Source organism: Hyaena hyaena, unplaced genomic scaffold, assembly GCF_003009895.1.
Source record: "Hyaena hyaena isolate Hyena2069 unplaced genomic scaffold, ASM300989v1 scaffold_63, whole genome shotgun sequence".
NCBI lineage: Eukaryota > Metazoa > Chordata > Mammalia > Carnivora > Hyaenidae > Hyaena > Hyaena hyaena.
In genome coordinates this window covers 4,095,311-4,113,265 of record NW_024080695.1, presented here as the reverse complement: position 1 = coordinate 4,113,265, position 17,955 = coordinate 4,095,311, and the positions used below count along the sequence as shown (strand labels likewise).

Below are 17,955 nucleotides of genomic sequence, written 5' to 3'. Positions count from 1 at the left end.
ACAGACAATTGTCATGATTTATAATCTGAGTTATTTTTCTAGAGTGAAACTATATATGTGTGAAGAGATAGAGGGCTAGAGATAGAGATGGGGAGGAGGGAGGAAGGAGAGGCTGAGAGTGAGTGAAGGAAAGGGGGGAGGGAGTGAAAGATACCATTTTTAAACCTTTCTCTCCGTTACGTTTTCCTTCTTGGCAATAGATGTTTATCCAGATTTTAAAAATGTGCCTCCTTGATCTTCTTCCTAAAAAGAAGTCCGATGATGAATTATACCAGAGGATTCTTTCGAAACAAGAAAATGTAAGTACGTTTTCAACCTGTATCTCAAGGTAACTTAATAATAGTTTATTACAATATGTAAAACACAGCATTATATGAAATTATTTTTGCTTTTATGTATAAAAATAACTTATTTCAGTATATGCCTTTTAAACACAATGCAATTATACAAAAGTATGTGTACAAATATAAAAATGACCAGAGATTATTATGAAAATTTGGGAAAATATTGAAAGCAGGACAAAGAGAAGCGTGTTGGTCATACCCACTACTCGGAGGAACCACTGTTACCATTAGCTTCTGCCCAAGCTTGGGTATTTTTATTTTTTTATTATTTTAAAAAATTTTTTAATGTTCATTTTTGAGAGAGAGAGAGAGACAGAGGATGAGCAGGGGAGGGGCAGAGAGACAGGGAGACACAGAACCTGAAACAGGCTCCAGGCTCCGAGCTGTCAGCACAGAGCCCGACACGGGGCTCAAACCCACCAACTGCGAGATCATGACCTGACCCGAAGTCCAGCACTTAACCGACTGAGTCACTTAGGTGCCCCAAGATGGGGTATTTTTAAGCACATTATCAGGTTATTGGTTATAACTATTTGTCCTAGTTTGCATTACACTCCTCTCAGTCTTTTACACAAAGTACGTTATTTTACGTGCAGCGGAACAAGCCAGGGCTTAGCGTCAGACATCCTGGTTCTTTCTTTCACAAACTCTCAGAATCCCAGGTTCCTCCTGTGCTGAGGGATCATAATTCTGTCCTACAGGAGCACGGAAGGGATAAGAGAAAGTGTATGAAGCATCGGCCAAGTAATAGTTAGACCCTGAATACATGAGAGCTACCATCGGCCTCATTACGACTGCAGCAAACATCTTCAGCTTTATCAGGGGCAGAATCCTCACCGTCGTTACCATTTCATCCCCGCCATCACCACCACCACCGGCATCATCGCCTCCACCGCCATTTCTGTCATCATAATCACTCACACCACTATCATTACCACCGCTGCCGCCGCCATCTTCCTCATTACCAGCGCCATGCTACTTGGGGGACTGGGAGGGAAGGTTTCCTCCCTGCTCCTCTGGATTCCGTGCGGAAGGATACAGCACAACAGCACAACACCCCAAGGAGGTACATCATGGTGGTCATTGTCACCGTCAGTACCACCACCACTGGGACCGTCCTCATCAGGTGCAACACAAGTCGCGCAAGTTTTGTTAAGTTTATTTATTTGTTTTGAGAGAGAGGAGAGCGCACAAGTGAGCGGAGAGGGGAAGAGAGAGAAGGGAAGACAGAATCCCAAGCAGACTCTGTGCTGCCAGCGCGGAGCCCGACCAGAGGCTCGATCTCACAAAGCGTGAGATCAAAACCTGAGCCAAAGTCAAGAGTCCGACGCGTAAAGGACAGAACCACCCAGGCGCTCCTCACACATTATTTTATTCAGTCTTCGCCACAGCCCTGTGAGTAGCCATTATTCTTTGTTTACAGTTGAGGAAGCTGAGGCTGAGTTTAAATGACTCTCCAACGAATAAATAACAATAATCATGGTGACACAGGGAATTACGCAAGAAATAATGGAGCTGTGTTATAGGAAAGGAGTAAGAGCTTTGTAGTCGCAGACTCAGGGTCGCATTCCACCACTGGCACTGGCACGGTATGATAATCACAGCAGTGGCTGCTGCTTACCGAGAGGTGGTCTGGCCAAGTACTTCCAGTGAGTACTTTTCTTTAATGCTCATCATGATGCCCTGACTTCTAGACAAGGACAAGAAGTGCTCGGACCGGCGGCTGCTCTTGGGAGAGAAGCAGCATCATGGAGGTGTGTGCAGTTGGAGGCACGGGTATCTGGGGTCTTTGAGGCTGAGGGATGAGCCCAGCACGTCTCTTCCTATGGGGAGGAGACTGCAGACGAAATACCCCATCTCCCTGAATATCAGGCTCCCCATCTGGAAAGAGCCAGCATCTTTCTCTCTCATAGTGACAAGGCTCCGAAATCACGCGTGCCTTCACCATGGATGCCCAGAAGCAGTTTTGAGCAATATCGTTTTCCTGAATGAAGCTGGGGCTGCCCCCATGCAAATTCCAGTTCTCCCGACACAGCCCTGGAGGAGACGGGATTCCTCCCGTACCCCACAATGGGGCCTGAAGGACTCTGTACAGAGGGGGCTCCTTCTTCCCCAGTTCTGAGTTTATTAAGAGACAGAGTCCAAGAGACACATACAGAGAGGTCGGCTGCATTACTGAGACAGGGCAGCTTGGAGGACATGGCTTAGCTCTGCAGCATTTGGAATCCCAGGACTAGCGAAACGCCTGCCTCATCTGGGGCGAAGCTGGCCTGCCCAGCACACCCTGGGCCAGGGCCATGGCACGGCAATGGCCTCCCCTGAATGGGCCACACCAAAGAGGAAGAGGTTGGACAAGCTATGGGTGCACAGTTCCTGCTTTCAACCCACCAATCACATTGCTCCACGCCTCCTCTAAGGTGTACTGAGTATTCCTTTCCCACGGAAACCAGAGGAATGGGGAAGAAACATTCCCCCCAACACCCCAGATGTGATTTTCCAGGACTTCTTAAGGAGTAAAAGACAATATTTCATCATTTTAAAAACTATATTCTGTTGGGGGGGGGGTGGTGAGGAGTACAGAAGAAAAGAATCCAGTGTTCTTGAGGCTCTATATTTACTGAGAAAAGTAGATTTCTATCATCAAACCTTAAGTAGGACAATGCCTAGAGCGGTTAATTATGGTTAAGAAATATCTTATGATAATGTGAAAGATAAAAGCATTTCTTTTCTAGAATTTAAGATATATTAGATTTTATCTTTGTTTATTTGCTTCCCTCCCCTCCATTTTTCCCAGGACTTGGAGGAATTAGAAAAAGGACTTCAGGTCAAACTGTCAAACACGGAAATGTTGGGGACTGCTGATTCTGAATACATCACTCTGGCAGATGTGGAAAAGAAAGAGCGGGAGTTCGCTGAGCAGCTAATAGATAACGTATGTGATGGATTTTTTTTTTTCCTGTATAAAAACCTTGGTTTCTAGGACAGTTAAATTGGCGAGATTAAAGCGACAGCACTTAGAAGCATGGTTAATACTTGAATTCCCTGTTGCACTGAGCCCAGAGCCACAGATCCAGTTTCCGAAGTTATGTGATAGAGTAGATATAATTCAGGGGCCAAGATTTACAAAGTTTCATTTTCTTTTGGTTTTAATGAATTCCCCTTGTTTAAATTTTTGATTGATCTTTTGATCATTCTAAGCAAAGATTGCTCTAACCCTCTATGTCATTACCGCCCTGTGGATTAGAACAGATGCTAGCTGCTAACTTCTCCAACCCGAGGTGTCACCCATAAAAGCCGGCTTTAAATTCTAGCGAGGGTGGCTTCCCTCAAAAATCCTTTTTCCTGCTTTTCAGTTCCATTGCCCCCTGTTCTTACATTAGGTGTTAAACAAACATTGTTTTGGCACCTAAGCCCTGTGCTGCACACTGGGGATGCAGAATGAACTTAGACCTGGCCTTGCCAGAGAGATGCCCCATCTAATCTGGTGGGGGAAGGTGCGGGAAGGTGAGCAGGTGTGGACTTCAGCGCTTATAAGTGTTGTGATAGATGAAAACACCAGAAGGCTGGGGTTCCCTGGAGAGAGGAGTTTGTTGCACCCTAGGGTTAGGAAAGGCTTCATGGAAGAAAAGACCCATAGAGAGGCTTTCTGGGAGAAATGGTGGGGGGCTGGCCAGGGGATGCTGGCAAAGAAGGGAGCCGGGGAAGGCCGAGGCGCAGGCAGAGCGAGATAAAGCCAGACGTCTGGCCTGAGGGTTTTCATCTTGTGCCAGAGGAGGTGGCAGTCACTGGAGGTTGGCAGCAGATGGTGGCTGGGTCCATTTCTGTTTCGGAAGGACTGCTCAGGCTGCTGTGTGCAGGATAGGAATGAGCTCTGCAGCTAAGGCAATAGAAATTCCATGAAGGCAAATGCAGTAGGATGGGAGCAGAGGGGTAAGAAATGGTGGGGGAGCTGCCGGGGTGTAAAGGATCCGTTCTATGGGAATAAGGACCCCAGAAGGAGAGCCAAGTTGGGAGGGGAGCTGGTGAGTGCTGGCTTGAGATCTTGAGGTGGAGATGCCCAAGGATGGAGAGTTTCTACTAAGCTTGGGTCAGAGGGCATGGGGAGGGAGGGTGTTCATGGCACGAGATGGCAGAGGGAGGGTGCTCAGCCTGGATTCCAGGGTCCACGGGCTCCCCGAAGCAATGGACCTGTGTGTCCGTGTCTGCATATTTCAGACAGATGATTCATACTATGCCCAAGATTCTCTGACATATGGTGACCTCCAGCCATGGAGATGGCCCGGCCTGGGGAGTCTGTCGAGTGTGTAATGAAGGCAGCCTGGTGCCCAGTCTTGGATCCTGGTAGCATTTAAGGAGGAGGAGTCAAGGAGAATTGAGACAAGAAGGCAGAATATGGACCGTGAGGGACCAGGAGAAAATCTTGTGCTGGACAGCAAGGGAATCAAGCGTTTCTGAGAACAGGGTGGGCACCCTAGCTCTCTGGAGCTGGAGGGATGCCAAAGCCAGCTGGACATCCATCTCTGTTCGGGGGGGTGTGGGGCGTCGTGGATGATAGTCATGTTCCCTCAGAGCAATCAGGAAGGAGGTCATCTGGTGGCAGGGATGGGAGGGAGGCTGGAGGTGTCATGAGTGGCTGCCAGCCGACTGGGGCAAATAACAGGTTACTGGGTGCACGAGGTGCCAGTCCACACAGGCGCAGGCTTTCTCTCGGCCGTGCCCAGCCACCAGGAGGGGGCTGCTCAGGGCGACTCAGGGTTTCAGGTTGTGTTTGTCTCCACCTTTCACCATTGCAACAAGGTCAGGGTGGGCTTCTGGTGCCGCCGAGCCCCAACCCCTCCCATGCCCGGTGCAGCAAAAGGTGCCTAGATGAATTCAGTGTCTGAGAAGCAGAGCCACAGGGAGAAAACGACCTTTCAGGAAGTTGAGTGGCCTGCACCAACTCTGCCCCTGCCCCCCATCAGCTCTGCGACCAGGGACCTCACCTTCTGAGCCTGTCCCTGCATCCGGCCCATATGCACTTCACCTGCAAATCAGAGGCGTGAAGCATGGAGCCTGGCACCTACTTGCATGCGGTAAAGGGAAGTTGTCCTGACTGCCAGCGTCACGGTTCTCGCAGCTCTGGGCGGCTGACTGAGCCCCGACACTCTGAGCCCCTCGGTGATTCCCACCTCTCCTGCTGAGGAGATAGGGGGAGGGGAAAAAGATTTCAAGGCAGAGTGTTTTCATGGCTGGCATCGTCTCGGCCATGTTGCTCTATTTTGTACTTTTAGGGCAAAACTAAAATGTAAATGGCCATTCGTGCTTTTATTTCCAGTGCACATTTAATCCCTTTCAGAGATCTGGAAGCTTCCAGGAGCCCACTGTCGAATTTCACGCACTCCCCAGGCAGCAATCATGGCCTGTTTAAGAGTCTTTAAGCTGTTTACGCAGGGTGATCTCATTGTGCCTGCCTTCCTTATCAGCAGAGCTCTGGTGTTTGCTGAAAAGCCACCTCGAAATGGACAGGCACCTACAATATGCCTAGGAGGAACCTCTCTATAGAACTCGATTATTGCCCAGATAAGCTCGTGCAGATTGCAGAATTGTTTAGAATCTCAGTTTGTGATAAGGAATGAATTGTAATTCTCAAGCATGAGCCATCTAGCTTTATAGCTTTCTTAAATAAGTTTTCTACACCCACCTCTTGCTTCTCATTCTCATTTCACAGATGGAAGCTTTCTGGAAACAGATGGAAAACATCCAGCACTTTCTTATGGACCAATTTAAGTGTTCCAGCTCCAAAGCTCGACAGCTCATGGTGACTCTCATGGAAAGAATGATTGCAGCCGAGAGGTTATTGCGTGACTCTCAGGATTTGCAGGCTCTGGTATGCTGGGGCGGGGGTGGAGGGAAGAAACATGAAGATACTCACTCTAGAGAAAAGGAATCCAGAAACTTAATACCCCATAAAGATCAAGTCAAACACCTTTAAGTTGTAGATAGGAATATAGAGTCCAGAGAAAAGCAGTGATCCATCACTTCATTCATCTGTCCATCCATCTTTCCATCCATTCACCAATCCATCCATCTGTCTATCCATCTACCCATCCATCTGTTCATCCATCCATCCATCTGTTCATCGATCCATCTATCCATCCATCCATCTATCCATCCATCCATCCATCCATCCATCTATCCATCCATCCTTCTGTCCAAATATCCAAACATCCATCAACCTACCCATCCTTCCATCCATCCATCTATCCATCCATCTGCCCATCCATCCATCCGTCCATTTGTCCCTCCATCTATCCATCTATCCATCTGTCTGTCCATCTGTCCAGCCAGCCAGCCAGCCAGCCAGCCAGCCAGCCAGCCATCTATCCGTCTATCCATCCATCAGCCCATCCATCCATCTGTCCACTTGTCCCTCCATCTATCCATCTATCCATCTGTCTGTCCATCCGTCCATCCATCCATCCAGCCAGCCAGCCAGCCAGCCAGCCATCTGTCTATCCATCCATCTGCCCATTCATCCATCCGTCCATCTGCCCATCCATCCATCCATCCATCCATCCATCCATCCATCCATCCATCCTTCTGTCCAAATATCCAAGCAACCATCTACCTACCCATCCTTCCATCTGTCTATCCATCCATCTGCCCATCCATCCATCCGTCCATTTGTCCCTCCATCTATCCATCTATCCATCTGTCTGTCCAGCCAGCCAGCCAGCCAGCCAGCCGTCTGTCCGTCTATCCATCCATCTGCCCATTCATCCATCCGTCCATCTGTCCATCCATCCATCCATCCATCCATCCATCCATCCATCCATCCATCTATCCATCCATCCATCCATCCATCCACTCATCCATCCATCTACTCACCTATTCCTTAAGTGGAGATGCCAGCCAGCTTTGTGTTAACGTAGCATAGAGGTTCTCAATCCCAGCTGCACGTTGAAGTTATTTGGGGAGCTTTAGAAAGGACTGATGCTTGGGTCCCAGATGGGTCCCCATCCCAGAAATTCTGAGTTAATCAGTCTGGGGTTTGTAGAGCTCCAGGGGAGCACAGTGAGTAGTCATTGTTGACTCCCACTTATGTGGACAGAACTTACATTTGCCTTCCTGATGGCTCTGAATCACCTGAAGAGCTTGCAGAAAATGCCTATGCCCAGACCTCATGCCCAGAGATCCAACCTGATTGGTCTAAAGTGAGGAAAGACCCTGTTACTGGCTGGTTTTAAATCCCCCCAAACAATTCTGATACATAGTTGTAGGTACAGCCCACTTGGTATCTGACTTTGAACCTAGGTTCAGCCCTTTGAAGCTGTGTGACATTGAACCAGTTACTTAACCTTCCTGAGCTTCAGTTACTCTACTTATAAAAGAGTCGTTCTAGGAGTTTCTACATATAGGACCCCGGGAAGTGCTCTGTGACCCATAACACTCTCGTCACCGTGGGGTTTCCCTGTGGTGGTTTTGGCCTTGTCCTGCTGTGTGCAAGGCCAGGGCACGCTATGCACCCATTTCCCCCTTCCTCTGACCTTGGCAACTCATTAGTTACCTTTCAGACCTGTGCACCCGCCCAGCTCACACCCGGCCCAGAAACCTGCAGCAGGCACACTGTCCTTGGCTCAGAGGCTCATCAGCCTCCACCCACGGAGCAGGCCCTGCGGCTTTCCCACAACCTCTCGGCTCCAGAGCGTGGTCTACAGACCAGTGGCATCCGCGGCCCCTGAGAGCCTGTTAGAAACGGAGTGCCTCCCCACCCAAATCAGGATACGCATTTTCAGAAACGCCCACGGTGCAGCCCCCATCTGAAAACATACCATCAGGTCCACACACAACCTCCTCTCCCTCCTCGGCGCTGCCAGAAGGTGGGCACGGCAGGTACGCCCAACGAGCAGAGCGGGAGACAACTGAGCGACCCGCTGGGTCTGACCTGCTGTCTGATAGCATCGCCAAACCCGGGCGACGAGCTTCCAGCTTTGCCGTCCAAACCCTTGTGAATTAGATTTTAATTTGATAAGGCTGCTGATACTAATGCCGATCAAGAGAGAAAGACTTCCCTCCCCCCCTTTTTTTCTTTTTATATAATTATTATCCAGCCAACAGGATATTGATGCAGGAGGGAGAAATGTATCCTCAGCTGACTCCAGACCAAGCATTAGCCAATAACTTCCACAAAGGAAGAAGGGAACGAAGGACCCAAGCTATCAATATGCCCCTTCTCTTGACCAGTGTTTGATGGGTCCCTACCCATGGGCCTCCTTCTGTGAAAGAAACAATGTTACAGACTCGAGCTAGAGGCCTGAGTTCACACCACAGCCTTGCTGCTTGTTCGCCGTGTGGCTGACCTTGGGCAGGTTACCAAAAATCTCTCTGTGACTCAGTTTCCTCATCTGTAAAGTGGGGGTCAGAAGAACACCTGCTCTGAGGATGTTAGAGAGCCAATGGTATGTAAGGCCTTGAGGACAGATTCCAGCGTGTGGGAAACACACACTGGGCACTGTGGCCTGGGCTGTTGGCTCTGTAGTGTTCACGTGGCATCACTGAGTGTCAGACGGGTAGGGTCCTGGAAACGGCCCTCGAGGTCGTCAGGATCAGTCTCCTGGGATGTTTGACAAAAAGCCGTGCCGAGATCGGGGCACCTGGGCAGCTCAGTCGGTGTCCAACTTAGGGTCAGGTCAGGAGCCTGTGGTCTGGGGGTTCGAGTCCCGTGTCAGGCTCTGTGCCGACAGGTCAGAGCCTGGAGCCTGCTTCAGAGTCTGTGTCTCCGTCTCTCTCTGCCCCTTCCCTGCTCACACTCTGTTTTTCTCTCTCTCAAAAATAAATAAATATTTTTAAAAAGTTTGTAAATATTCCATGTCAAGAGGGATATGGGGGCTTGTAGATAATTATGCCAGCAGCTTGCTTTCATGAGCGCTTACTATGTGTTCCAGCTGCGACTTTATTTTTTTAATGTTTTGTTTTGTTTTGTTTTAATTTCTGAGAGAGAGAGCGTAAGCAGGGGAGGGTCAGAGAGAGGGAGACACAGAATCTGAAGCAGGCTCCAGGCTCCGAGCTGTCAGCACAGAGCCTGACGCGGGGCTCGAACCCACGAACTGTGAGATCATGACCTGAGCCGAATTCGAACGCTTAACCGACTGAGCCACCCAGGCTCCCCATGCAGCTGGTACTTGAAATACTTTACATATTTTAACTTAATCCTCACTGCAACTCCCTGAGTTCTGTGTGAGGACCCTGTGCCCAGGGTCTGCAGCTCTGAGGAGCAGAGCCAAGCTCTAGCCCAGGTACCCGTCCAGGACGCCGTTACACTCTCAGAGCAAGGGGGGGCCGCTCGCCTCCCATCCGACGCTCCTGTGCCCTTTCTCCCCTTTCCACTTCTGTCTTGCTTTGAATATACATCCGAAGGTTGTGCTGTCACTACCGAGCGGCAGGGACTCCCCGCGCTACCTCAGAGGTGGCTGTGGTGGTGGCTGGGCGAGCGGCTCCTGTGTCACAGAGCAGAGCCTTCCCGCCAGGCGCACGGCCACCCAGCGCTTTATTCTCTTGCGCCCTCCTGTGGTCATGGGCTTGCTGACTGCTGTCCAGTGCCTCTAATAGAAGGTTCAAAGCCACCGTCCTTGGGCTAGTTATGCGGCCTTCCGGGACAAACCTCAGCATTCTTGTCTGTAACTGGGGGGTCCTTATCCTTGTCCCCATGTTGTCACAACACAGAGCCTGTCTTCAAGGGCTCTCAGCCCCGCCCGGGACTGTCCCTCGTGATTCGCTCCTTAAAGACAGAAGCACGGGGGCAGTGGAGCACAGAGGAAGGCCGGGTGGGGGTGGGGAAGATCAGGGAAGGCACCGCACAGCCCAGCCAGGTGACGATGAGCAGGCCTAGCAAGCAGGGGCAGGGGGTCGGGAGGGTGCTCCAGATGGAGGGCCCCGAGGGTGCAGAGGCCCGGCGGAGCTGAGAGCCAGGCGTGTGGGGCAGCCCGGCACCGGGAGGGGATGTGTGTGGACGAGGCTGGAGACAAGCCAGGCCTGGTCCCTGGAGCCTTGCGCGCCGAACCCTGGGGTTCGGACGTGGTTTGAAGGCAGCGGCTGGAAGGTTCGGGCCAGAGGACAGGGGAGCAGGTAGGAGGCGAGGGCCACAGGGCAGAGGTAGCCGGGGCCTGAGCTGGCCGTGGCCGTGACTGGGGCCAGCGGGAAGGAAATGGAGAGGCGGTCTGAGGAGGCACGATTGCAGGCGTGCAGAGGCTGACGCGGGGCTCTGCCCGGGCCGTGCTCGAAGGCGGTGGGGGGTAGGAGAGGGGGGAAGGCGTCCTTCCCTCGAGATGTGGGGCCTCCTGGACACGGCAGCACCCCTACCTCCCGCCCGCTTCCATGGGCCTCACGCTCATTCTGCAAGAGCAGCTAACCTCTGAAGCTTCCGCACCTACAGCGTCCTGACTGCCTCTGGTCCACACTTCCTGCCCTGGGGGAGTGTCTTTTCCAGGAATCCTGTCCTAAGTGATGCCACTGAGGTAGGCCATGGCCAGGCCCATTCCAGAGTCTGACCCCAGGGAGCCGCTTATAAAGTCAGACTTATTGAGTCTTACCTTTGAAGATCTCTTCAATCCCCACGTCTCAGGCTCTCTGAGGCTCGGAAGCCGAGGACCCCTGTAACCTTTATTATTCCTTCGCCTTTCTTTTCCAGGGCTGTGGAGGCCAGAGGCCCAACTGACTGGGGAGGGGTGGCCATCAGAAGGGTGGATTTTCCTCCTTGGCCATGGGCACGGACTGAATCTCTTTCCAGAACAGCCCTTTGGGGAGGGCTCCCTGTGTACTAAGTGCTTTCTGTATGTCACCCCATGTCGGCCTCTCCACGTCCCCAGAAGGGGTGATTTTGTCCACATCCAAGGAGCAGACACAGGAAGCTCAGAAAGAGAGCCGGGTGGCCCGCCTTCCATTCCCCGGGAAGTGTGGGCACTGGGTGGACGCAGTCAGAAGACCCGTGCACAGGGCACTGACCCAGGCTGTTTCCCTTCCCAGGACGCCCTGGAGAGAACAATGGGGCGGGCGCACATGGCAAAGACGATCGAGGCCCTGAAGCTGCAAATCCAGGAGGAGACCAGATGCCGTCTGGCGGCCTTGTCCCGCAGCCTGGAGCTGCTGGCCCTCGAGGGGAGGCTGTCCGCGCGGCAGAAGGAGGAGCTGCTCGCACAGCAGCACAAGGCCTTCTGGGGAGAGGCAGAGCGCTTCAGCAGGGGTGAGTGAGTGGTGGCCTGGTCTGGGGTGCAGCCTTCCCGGGCCTGGGAGCGAGGTGTGGGGGGCGGGCCTGGGGGATGGGGTGTGGGGGGGCTGGGCCTGGGAGAGGGGTGCTGGGACAGGCTTGGGGGATGGGGTGTGAGGGGGCCGGGCCTGGGAGGAGGGTGTGGGGGGCCGGACCTGGGAGGTGCCACCTGTTAGTGTCAGGAGATGTGGAGCAGCACCCACGATGGCCGTTGTGCCCCCGGGAATTGCATCTCGTAGTGTCTCTGAGCCTTGCTTGCCTTCGCCATAAGGCAGAGTTCGACACAGGCTGCCCCTGGGGCCAGGGACTGCCCTCTGCGTCTACTCCCCAGTGATCCGGGCTGACGGAGGCCCCAGCGTCATGCAGCAGAGGACAGAGGAGGTGGAAATACCAGAAAGGACATGCCACTCAGCTGCAGCCTGCAGCCCTATGCAAGGCACAGGGCCCTGCTCTGCAGGGCAGGTGCGGGCGGGCAGTGGCTGAGTGTGTAGGGCAGGAGAAGAAACCCGACGTGGCGGGGGCAAGCCCTGGGAGGCTCTCGGTCAGGGTTCAAGACACTGAGGGCATCCGAGACCCAGTCCAGGTCACATCATTAGAAAAATGGAAGCCATGTCTTTTGCCTGCAGGGCACAGGCTGCCCACGCCAGCTTCCCCAGGCTCTGGGCCAGGGTGGTTCCGTGATGGTCCAAGGCCGCGTGTTTGCCTGGGGCTATGAGAGCCAAGGGCCTCTCTGGTCTCAGGCAGGATGTCTGCGGGGCACGGAGCCTACATGCTTAACAGTTGCCCCCGCGGGTTTCCACGCCCGCACAGGGATGGCCACTGTCCGACCAGGGAGTGCGAGGTGTCTTGGTCAGCTCCGGCCGCCGTCACAAGATAGCGCAGACCAGGGGGCCACACAACAGACATTCCTTTCCTGCCAGTTCTGGAGACACTGAAGTCCAAGATCAGAGCGCCAGCCGCTTGGGTCTGAGAGACCACGCCCTGCTTGCAGACGGCCGCCTTCTCTCTGGGCCCCCAGATGGCAGAGAATGAGCTTTCCTGCACCTGTTCCTCTTCTCATTAAGCCCCCAGCCCCATGGGATTCGGACCCCAGCCTCGTGAACTCGTCTCAACTTAATTGCCTCCTCTAGGCCCCGTCTCCAAATGCAGTCACGTGTGTGTTAGGGCTTTAGTGTATCAATTTGGGGGACGCAGTTCCGTGTATAGCCAGCCAGTGACCTGGCTCTCTGTCCGCAGTGGTTCGCGCCCCCTCCACCAAGCCTGCCCGCTGCCTGGGGAGACTGGGGTCAGAGGGCAGGCCCTCAGTGCTGGGACCTCAGGACTCCAACCAGGCCATTCCACGAGGTCTTGTGTCACTCGGTGTCACGGCTTCTCTGCCCACGTGGAAGCCTGCTGTTGGCTCAGGCTCTGGATGTGTAGAATCTGAGCACGTCTGGCCTTGGGGGTCATCACACATACTGGCCCGGGCTCTCCCAGCAGGAAGAGGCCTCAGCAGCAGCAGCGAGCGGCAGGGACAGGACGCACAGCCCCCACTGATCAGGCTCTGTTGAACTTGGGCAAGACAGGGGGTCAAGGAGACCATCAGGAGGTAGAGGGAGGACCCTTGGGCAGAGGGAGGACTCTGGCCTTCCTGGACACCTAGTCACACACATTCTTTTCTTTGCTGCCAAAGGCTAGACGGATTCTCAGACAAAACCCAAGGAAGTGTGCCTGGGTTTCAAGTGTGGAAGGGGTGGGTGTGTGTGGGTGTGTGTGGGTGTGGGTGTGTGAAATGCTGAAGCAAACATCTCCAAGGACTGCAGACCCCTGGTAGCCGGACCCCCGTGAACTTCTCCAGCCTCTACACTCAACATCTCCCCCGTCTGGGGAGAAGGACTGGCTGACTTCTCTGTCTCCTCTCCCAGAAGCCTTCTCTGGGGTCCCACACTCCCCATTGCCCCTCACCCTTCTCACCCCACCGCCCCGCCCCTCATCCGCATGGCACTGTTTCTGGTGGGATGGCCCCGGCGCCCGTGCTGTGCCTGCCACACTGCTGGGCTGAGTGACCGGGGCGGGGCGGAGGGTGGACCCAGCCTCTCTCCCCCTGTAACCTCCGCACCAAGCAGAGACCTTGCCCTTGGGCTCACCCTCCCTCCTTGCGGCCCCAGCCCTCCCCGCCCCTCCCCCCAGGTCTGCAGATTTAATAACTCATCCTGGTTTTTGACCCAACTACAGCCTGAGATGTCACTGTCCCCCGGCAGACCCCGGCTCTCCTGTCCCACCCCTGTCCCTCCCCGCGTCACCCACCCCTCCCTCATTTTGCCCCAGGAAAATGCCTCTTCTTCATCCCCTGGTCGGGTCGGCCGGCCGCCCTGAACAACAGCTAAGCGAGGCCTTGTGTGGTGTCCTGAGCGCTGGGCCCGCGGGGAAGTGGCTCAAACAACGTGGGGCCGTGGGCTCTCTGCAGGGCCAGGAGCTCCTACCGCCGGCCACGTGTGCCTGAAACATAAAACTGCCGCTCCTCCTCAGTGCCAGGAGAGTCACCTACGTGTCCTGTGGCTTGTTTCCATTTCAGAGTTTGTCCGGCGAGGCAAAGACCTGGTCAAGGCGTCGCTGGCTCGCCGGGCAGAGGGGGCGGCGGAGCTCAGGCTGGCTCAACAAGAAGAGCAGCGGCGCTTCCTGGCCGAGGCACAGCTCACCTGCGACCCAGGCCAGTTCCTCCAGGTGAGCTGCTCCTGACTCTGCCCCTCCCCCACACCCACGGGCACAGCTGTCCCGGGAACGGCCACGCGGGTTGAGTGCTGTGGCTGGGTCCTCATGACCGTGCAAGGAAAGCCAGACACGCTGGCACGTGCCAGGCACTGGGTCAGCTTCTCGCCCCCAGACGTCAGCCCAGGGGCATTAGCACGTTCCAGGGGCACGGGGACCGTGCATGTGAGCCCAAGTCGGCAGGACCGGGGAGGTGGCCGAGCTAGAAAATGCCCTTGTGTTGACTCGGAAGGGGACCAGGAGACTCGCCAGACGGGAGATCAGAGGTCCCTGTCCTTGAGGACGAGGAAACGAGCTGGCCCGGCACAGGCTGGAACGACCCAGCTCCGCTCCTCAGGGAGACGAGGATCCTGCCTTTGCCTCGTTTCCCCCTAATGGGTGGGGGCGGGGTCTGCTTGTCCATCCTGCACGGTGGTCAAGCCATTGGGCACCAAGGCCGCCGGGAGGTGGGTTGGAATACTGACTCTGCTGCTCGGGGGCTGAGTGGGCTTGGGCACATTGCTCGCCCCCCAGCCCTCAGCTTCCTTATCTGCACAATGGGGTAATGGCACGTAGGTCCCACGAGACTGCGTGCCCGGGCCCTTCTGCTCTGCGTTGGCCTGTGGTGGACCTTGTCCTAGCGCTGCCAGGGGGGATCGAGGCACAGTGACCGGCATGATCACAGGCATGGGCGCCCCCCCTTGGGGGCAGCTTGGGGGCAGCAGCAGCTCCCCAGTGAGAAGCCAAGAGAGAAGACCCCTGAAAACAGAGGAGAGGCATTGAGGTCCCTTTAAGGTCCAGTCACCCCCTTCTCCAAGGAACCTCTTCCCAGGCCCCTCGCAGGTCATAAAGTGGGGTGCAGGCTGTTTCTGTCCTCAGGAAGATGTATCAGAAATAAGAGTGACAGGCTGTGGTTATACTGGCCCCTCCCCCAACGTCACATTGCACAAACCTGAGTGCGGAGAAGGAGAAGGGGGCGTGATGGGCGCTGCCAGGTCCTCCGTCCAGGTCAGGCACACGTTGGTGCTCAGGAGACGGGTACAGGAAGGACAGGCTGAACAGATGTGTAAAAGAACAGATGAACGAGCAAGTGAATGAGCAAATGGATAAATACGTGAATAAAGGGATGAATGAATGAATGAATGAATGAATGAATGCAGCTCTCACCCAGACCCAGTGCCCTCTCTTTTCTGGTCCCTGCCCTTCCCTGTCAGCCCACCTCCCTCTCTGCACCCCCACCAGGGCCAGACGGATTCTTACTGCCTGGTGCCAGCTGCGGCGGCTCCTGGAACCCCAATCGTGTGGGCTCCCCGTCTTCCCTCCAGGGAAACTTCCTTATCCTTAAAGACTCAGCTTACACGAGGAGTTTCCCCCGTGGACTCTGCGGGAACTCTGTCCCTCTGCAGCCGTGACCCGCCATGCCTCTCTGATTGTGTCTGGGACACCTAGTGCACACCCGTCTGCCCCATCTCCCTGCCCTCCTCCGGGCTCCTCAGGGCAGGGCCCAGCCATGTGGTCGGGGGCGCCTGGCTGGGCACTGACCACACTGACCTCTCATGACCTGTGTGCATCAGCCCTGCTGGGCAGCGGGCTGCACTGGGTGGTCTCCCAGGGCCTGGGTGCTGGTCCCCAGCGGCTCAGTCACAGAGTGATGCCTGGGCGGCTCATGGCCGGGAGATCGGGTTTGTGAACTGCAGCCATGTGATATCCCTGTCTGTGCCTCTGTTTCCATGTATATACATTTTTTGAAGTTTTTTAAAAATTTATTTGGGGGGGAGCAAGGGAGGGGCAGAGAGAGAGAGAGAATCCCAAGCAGGCTCTGCGCTGACAGCACAGAGCCCGACGTGGGGCTCGAACTCACGAACCTCGAGATCTTGACCTGAGCCGACATAAGTCAGGGATGGACGTTCCTCAGATCTGAGAGGCCGGGGTCCTTTGGGGAATTGTTCTAGGAAAAAAATCGGCATCTTCTTGTGGGGTTCAGCTCCCGTTTTACTCACAGGCTTTTCACGAAGTCCTGGAGAGGCAGAGGTTGACCCAGAGCTACCTGAACGAAGAGGAGGACGTCAGAACCACCGAGGCCGTGGCTGCTCTCTGCCAGGTACGTGGCCTCACGGTGGGACCTTCAGAGAACCCTCGGGATCTGCGTGTGCGTGGGAATCTCACATCCTCCAGGCCGGGGCCCCAAAGAAGCAGGTTCGGGTCCAGCCCTGCCCCTCTGGGTGGGCACACACCCGCCATGGGTCCCTCTCCACGTCACACACCAGGGTCCTGTCTGAGTCACCTTCCGTTTCTGTGGAGCTCAGGACTCTTACCTCCAAACGTCCTTAGAGGCAAAGGCAAAGGAAGTGAGTTCACCCAGGATGGAAAGCAGGCCGGCTTTTGTGGGTGTCGTCAGGGTAGAGCCGTGATGAGGAGAGAGCGCCAGCGCTGAGTGCCGGCACCCCCTCTTTCTCACTGGGCAACCTCATGCAGTTCCGGAGCGGGGAGGAGGAGGGAGCCCTGCTTGCCTGGAGGGCTGGCTTGGGGAGAAGAGGCGCACACCCCCGCCCTCCAGAGTGATGGGGGCTCCCTGGGATATGGTGATGACTGGGACACAGAGCGCCTGCCTTGGGCACACACCCAGTCAGAGCTGCTGGGAAGGTAGACATGTCGTCATGAAGGAAGGTGACAAGTGCCGTCGTGATGCTCAGCGCCTGAAGGGTCCACTCCAGACTCAGGGAGCCTGGGTCAGCGTCTTCACTCTTCTCCTTCCTCACTGGGTGGCCTCCACACTTTCCTGGGCCTCTCTAGTTCCCAGTTTCCCTGTCTGGGAAATGGGGAGAATGACAGCCCTTCTTCCGCAGAGTGGTGTGAGCACCTAATACAGGACAGGCCCTAGGCAGCTGCTGACATTCGGCCACGCCCCATACGGGCCACGCCCCATCCAGCTGGCTCCTGTACAGGGAGGAGGCACAACCGATGCCCTGGGGTTAAGGCCAGGTCAAAGACAGCTGTCTGCAGGAAGAGATGCATGGGCCAAGCTTTGAGGAGGGGACAGTCTCTGTGGACAGGGAGTTGGGGGAGGGTGGGGCATCCCAGGCCAAAAAAAATGCGTGGAGGTGGGAAGTGCAAACCCTCACCATGTGGCAGCCGTACTGGGTGAATAGTGTCTGTATTAGTCAGTTCAGCTGCTGTAACAAAGGGCGCCAGACAGGAGGGTGGGGAGGCTTAAACAGAGGACATTTATTTTCTTACCGTTCTGGAGATCAGAAGTCCAAGGTCAAGGTGATCTTGGGTTCTGGTGAGGGCCCTCTCCCTGGTTTGCAGATGGCCCCCCTTCTCCGTCTCCTCACTTGGCCTTTCCAATGTGCTCATGGCGAGGAAGAGCACTCCGGTGCCTTCCTTGTGTTAGGACACCAGCCCTGTCAGCTGAGGGCATCCCTTATGACCTCACTTAACCTGCCGTATCTCCTGAGGGCAGGTGCAGTTGCGTTGGGGTTAGAGCTTCAGTATTTGAATTTGGGGGACACTGCCCAACTCATAACAGCGTCTCCCCGAATTTCAAGTTTCCCTGCAACCCCAGAACGTGACCTTATTTGGAAATAGGGTCTTTGAATATGTAATTCATTAAGAATGAGGCCCCAGTGAATTAAGGGGGCC

The 17,955-nt window shown here is 54.8% G+C and overlaps 1 protein-coding gene across 2 annotated transcripts in view; it reads left to right on the top strand.

Annotated features, from left to right (window-relative positions):
- The window catches only part of EVC (EvC ciliary complex subunit 1), a 66,715-nt gene that overhangs the window by 19,471 nt on the left and 29,289 nt on the right, over positions 1-17,955 (top strand). For both annotated transcript variants that reach the window (XM_039232039.1, XM_039232038.1), the window contains exons 6-11: positions 201-299; positions 3,139-3,276; positions 6,052-6,210; positions 11,346-11,562; positions 14,141-14,289; positions 16,316-16,414. In XM_039232039.1, the coding sequence (XP_039087970.1) occupies positions 201-299; positions 3,139-3,276; positions 6,052-6,210; positions 11,346-11,562; positions 14,141-14,289; positions 16,316-16,414 (861 nt within the window). The remainder of the gene's footprint in view (positions 1-200; positions 300-3,138; positions 3,277-6,051; positions 6,211-11,345; positions 11,563-14,140; positions 14,290-16,315; positions 16,415-17,955) is intronic.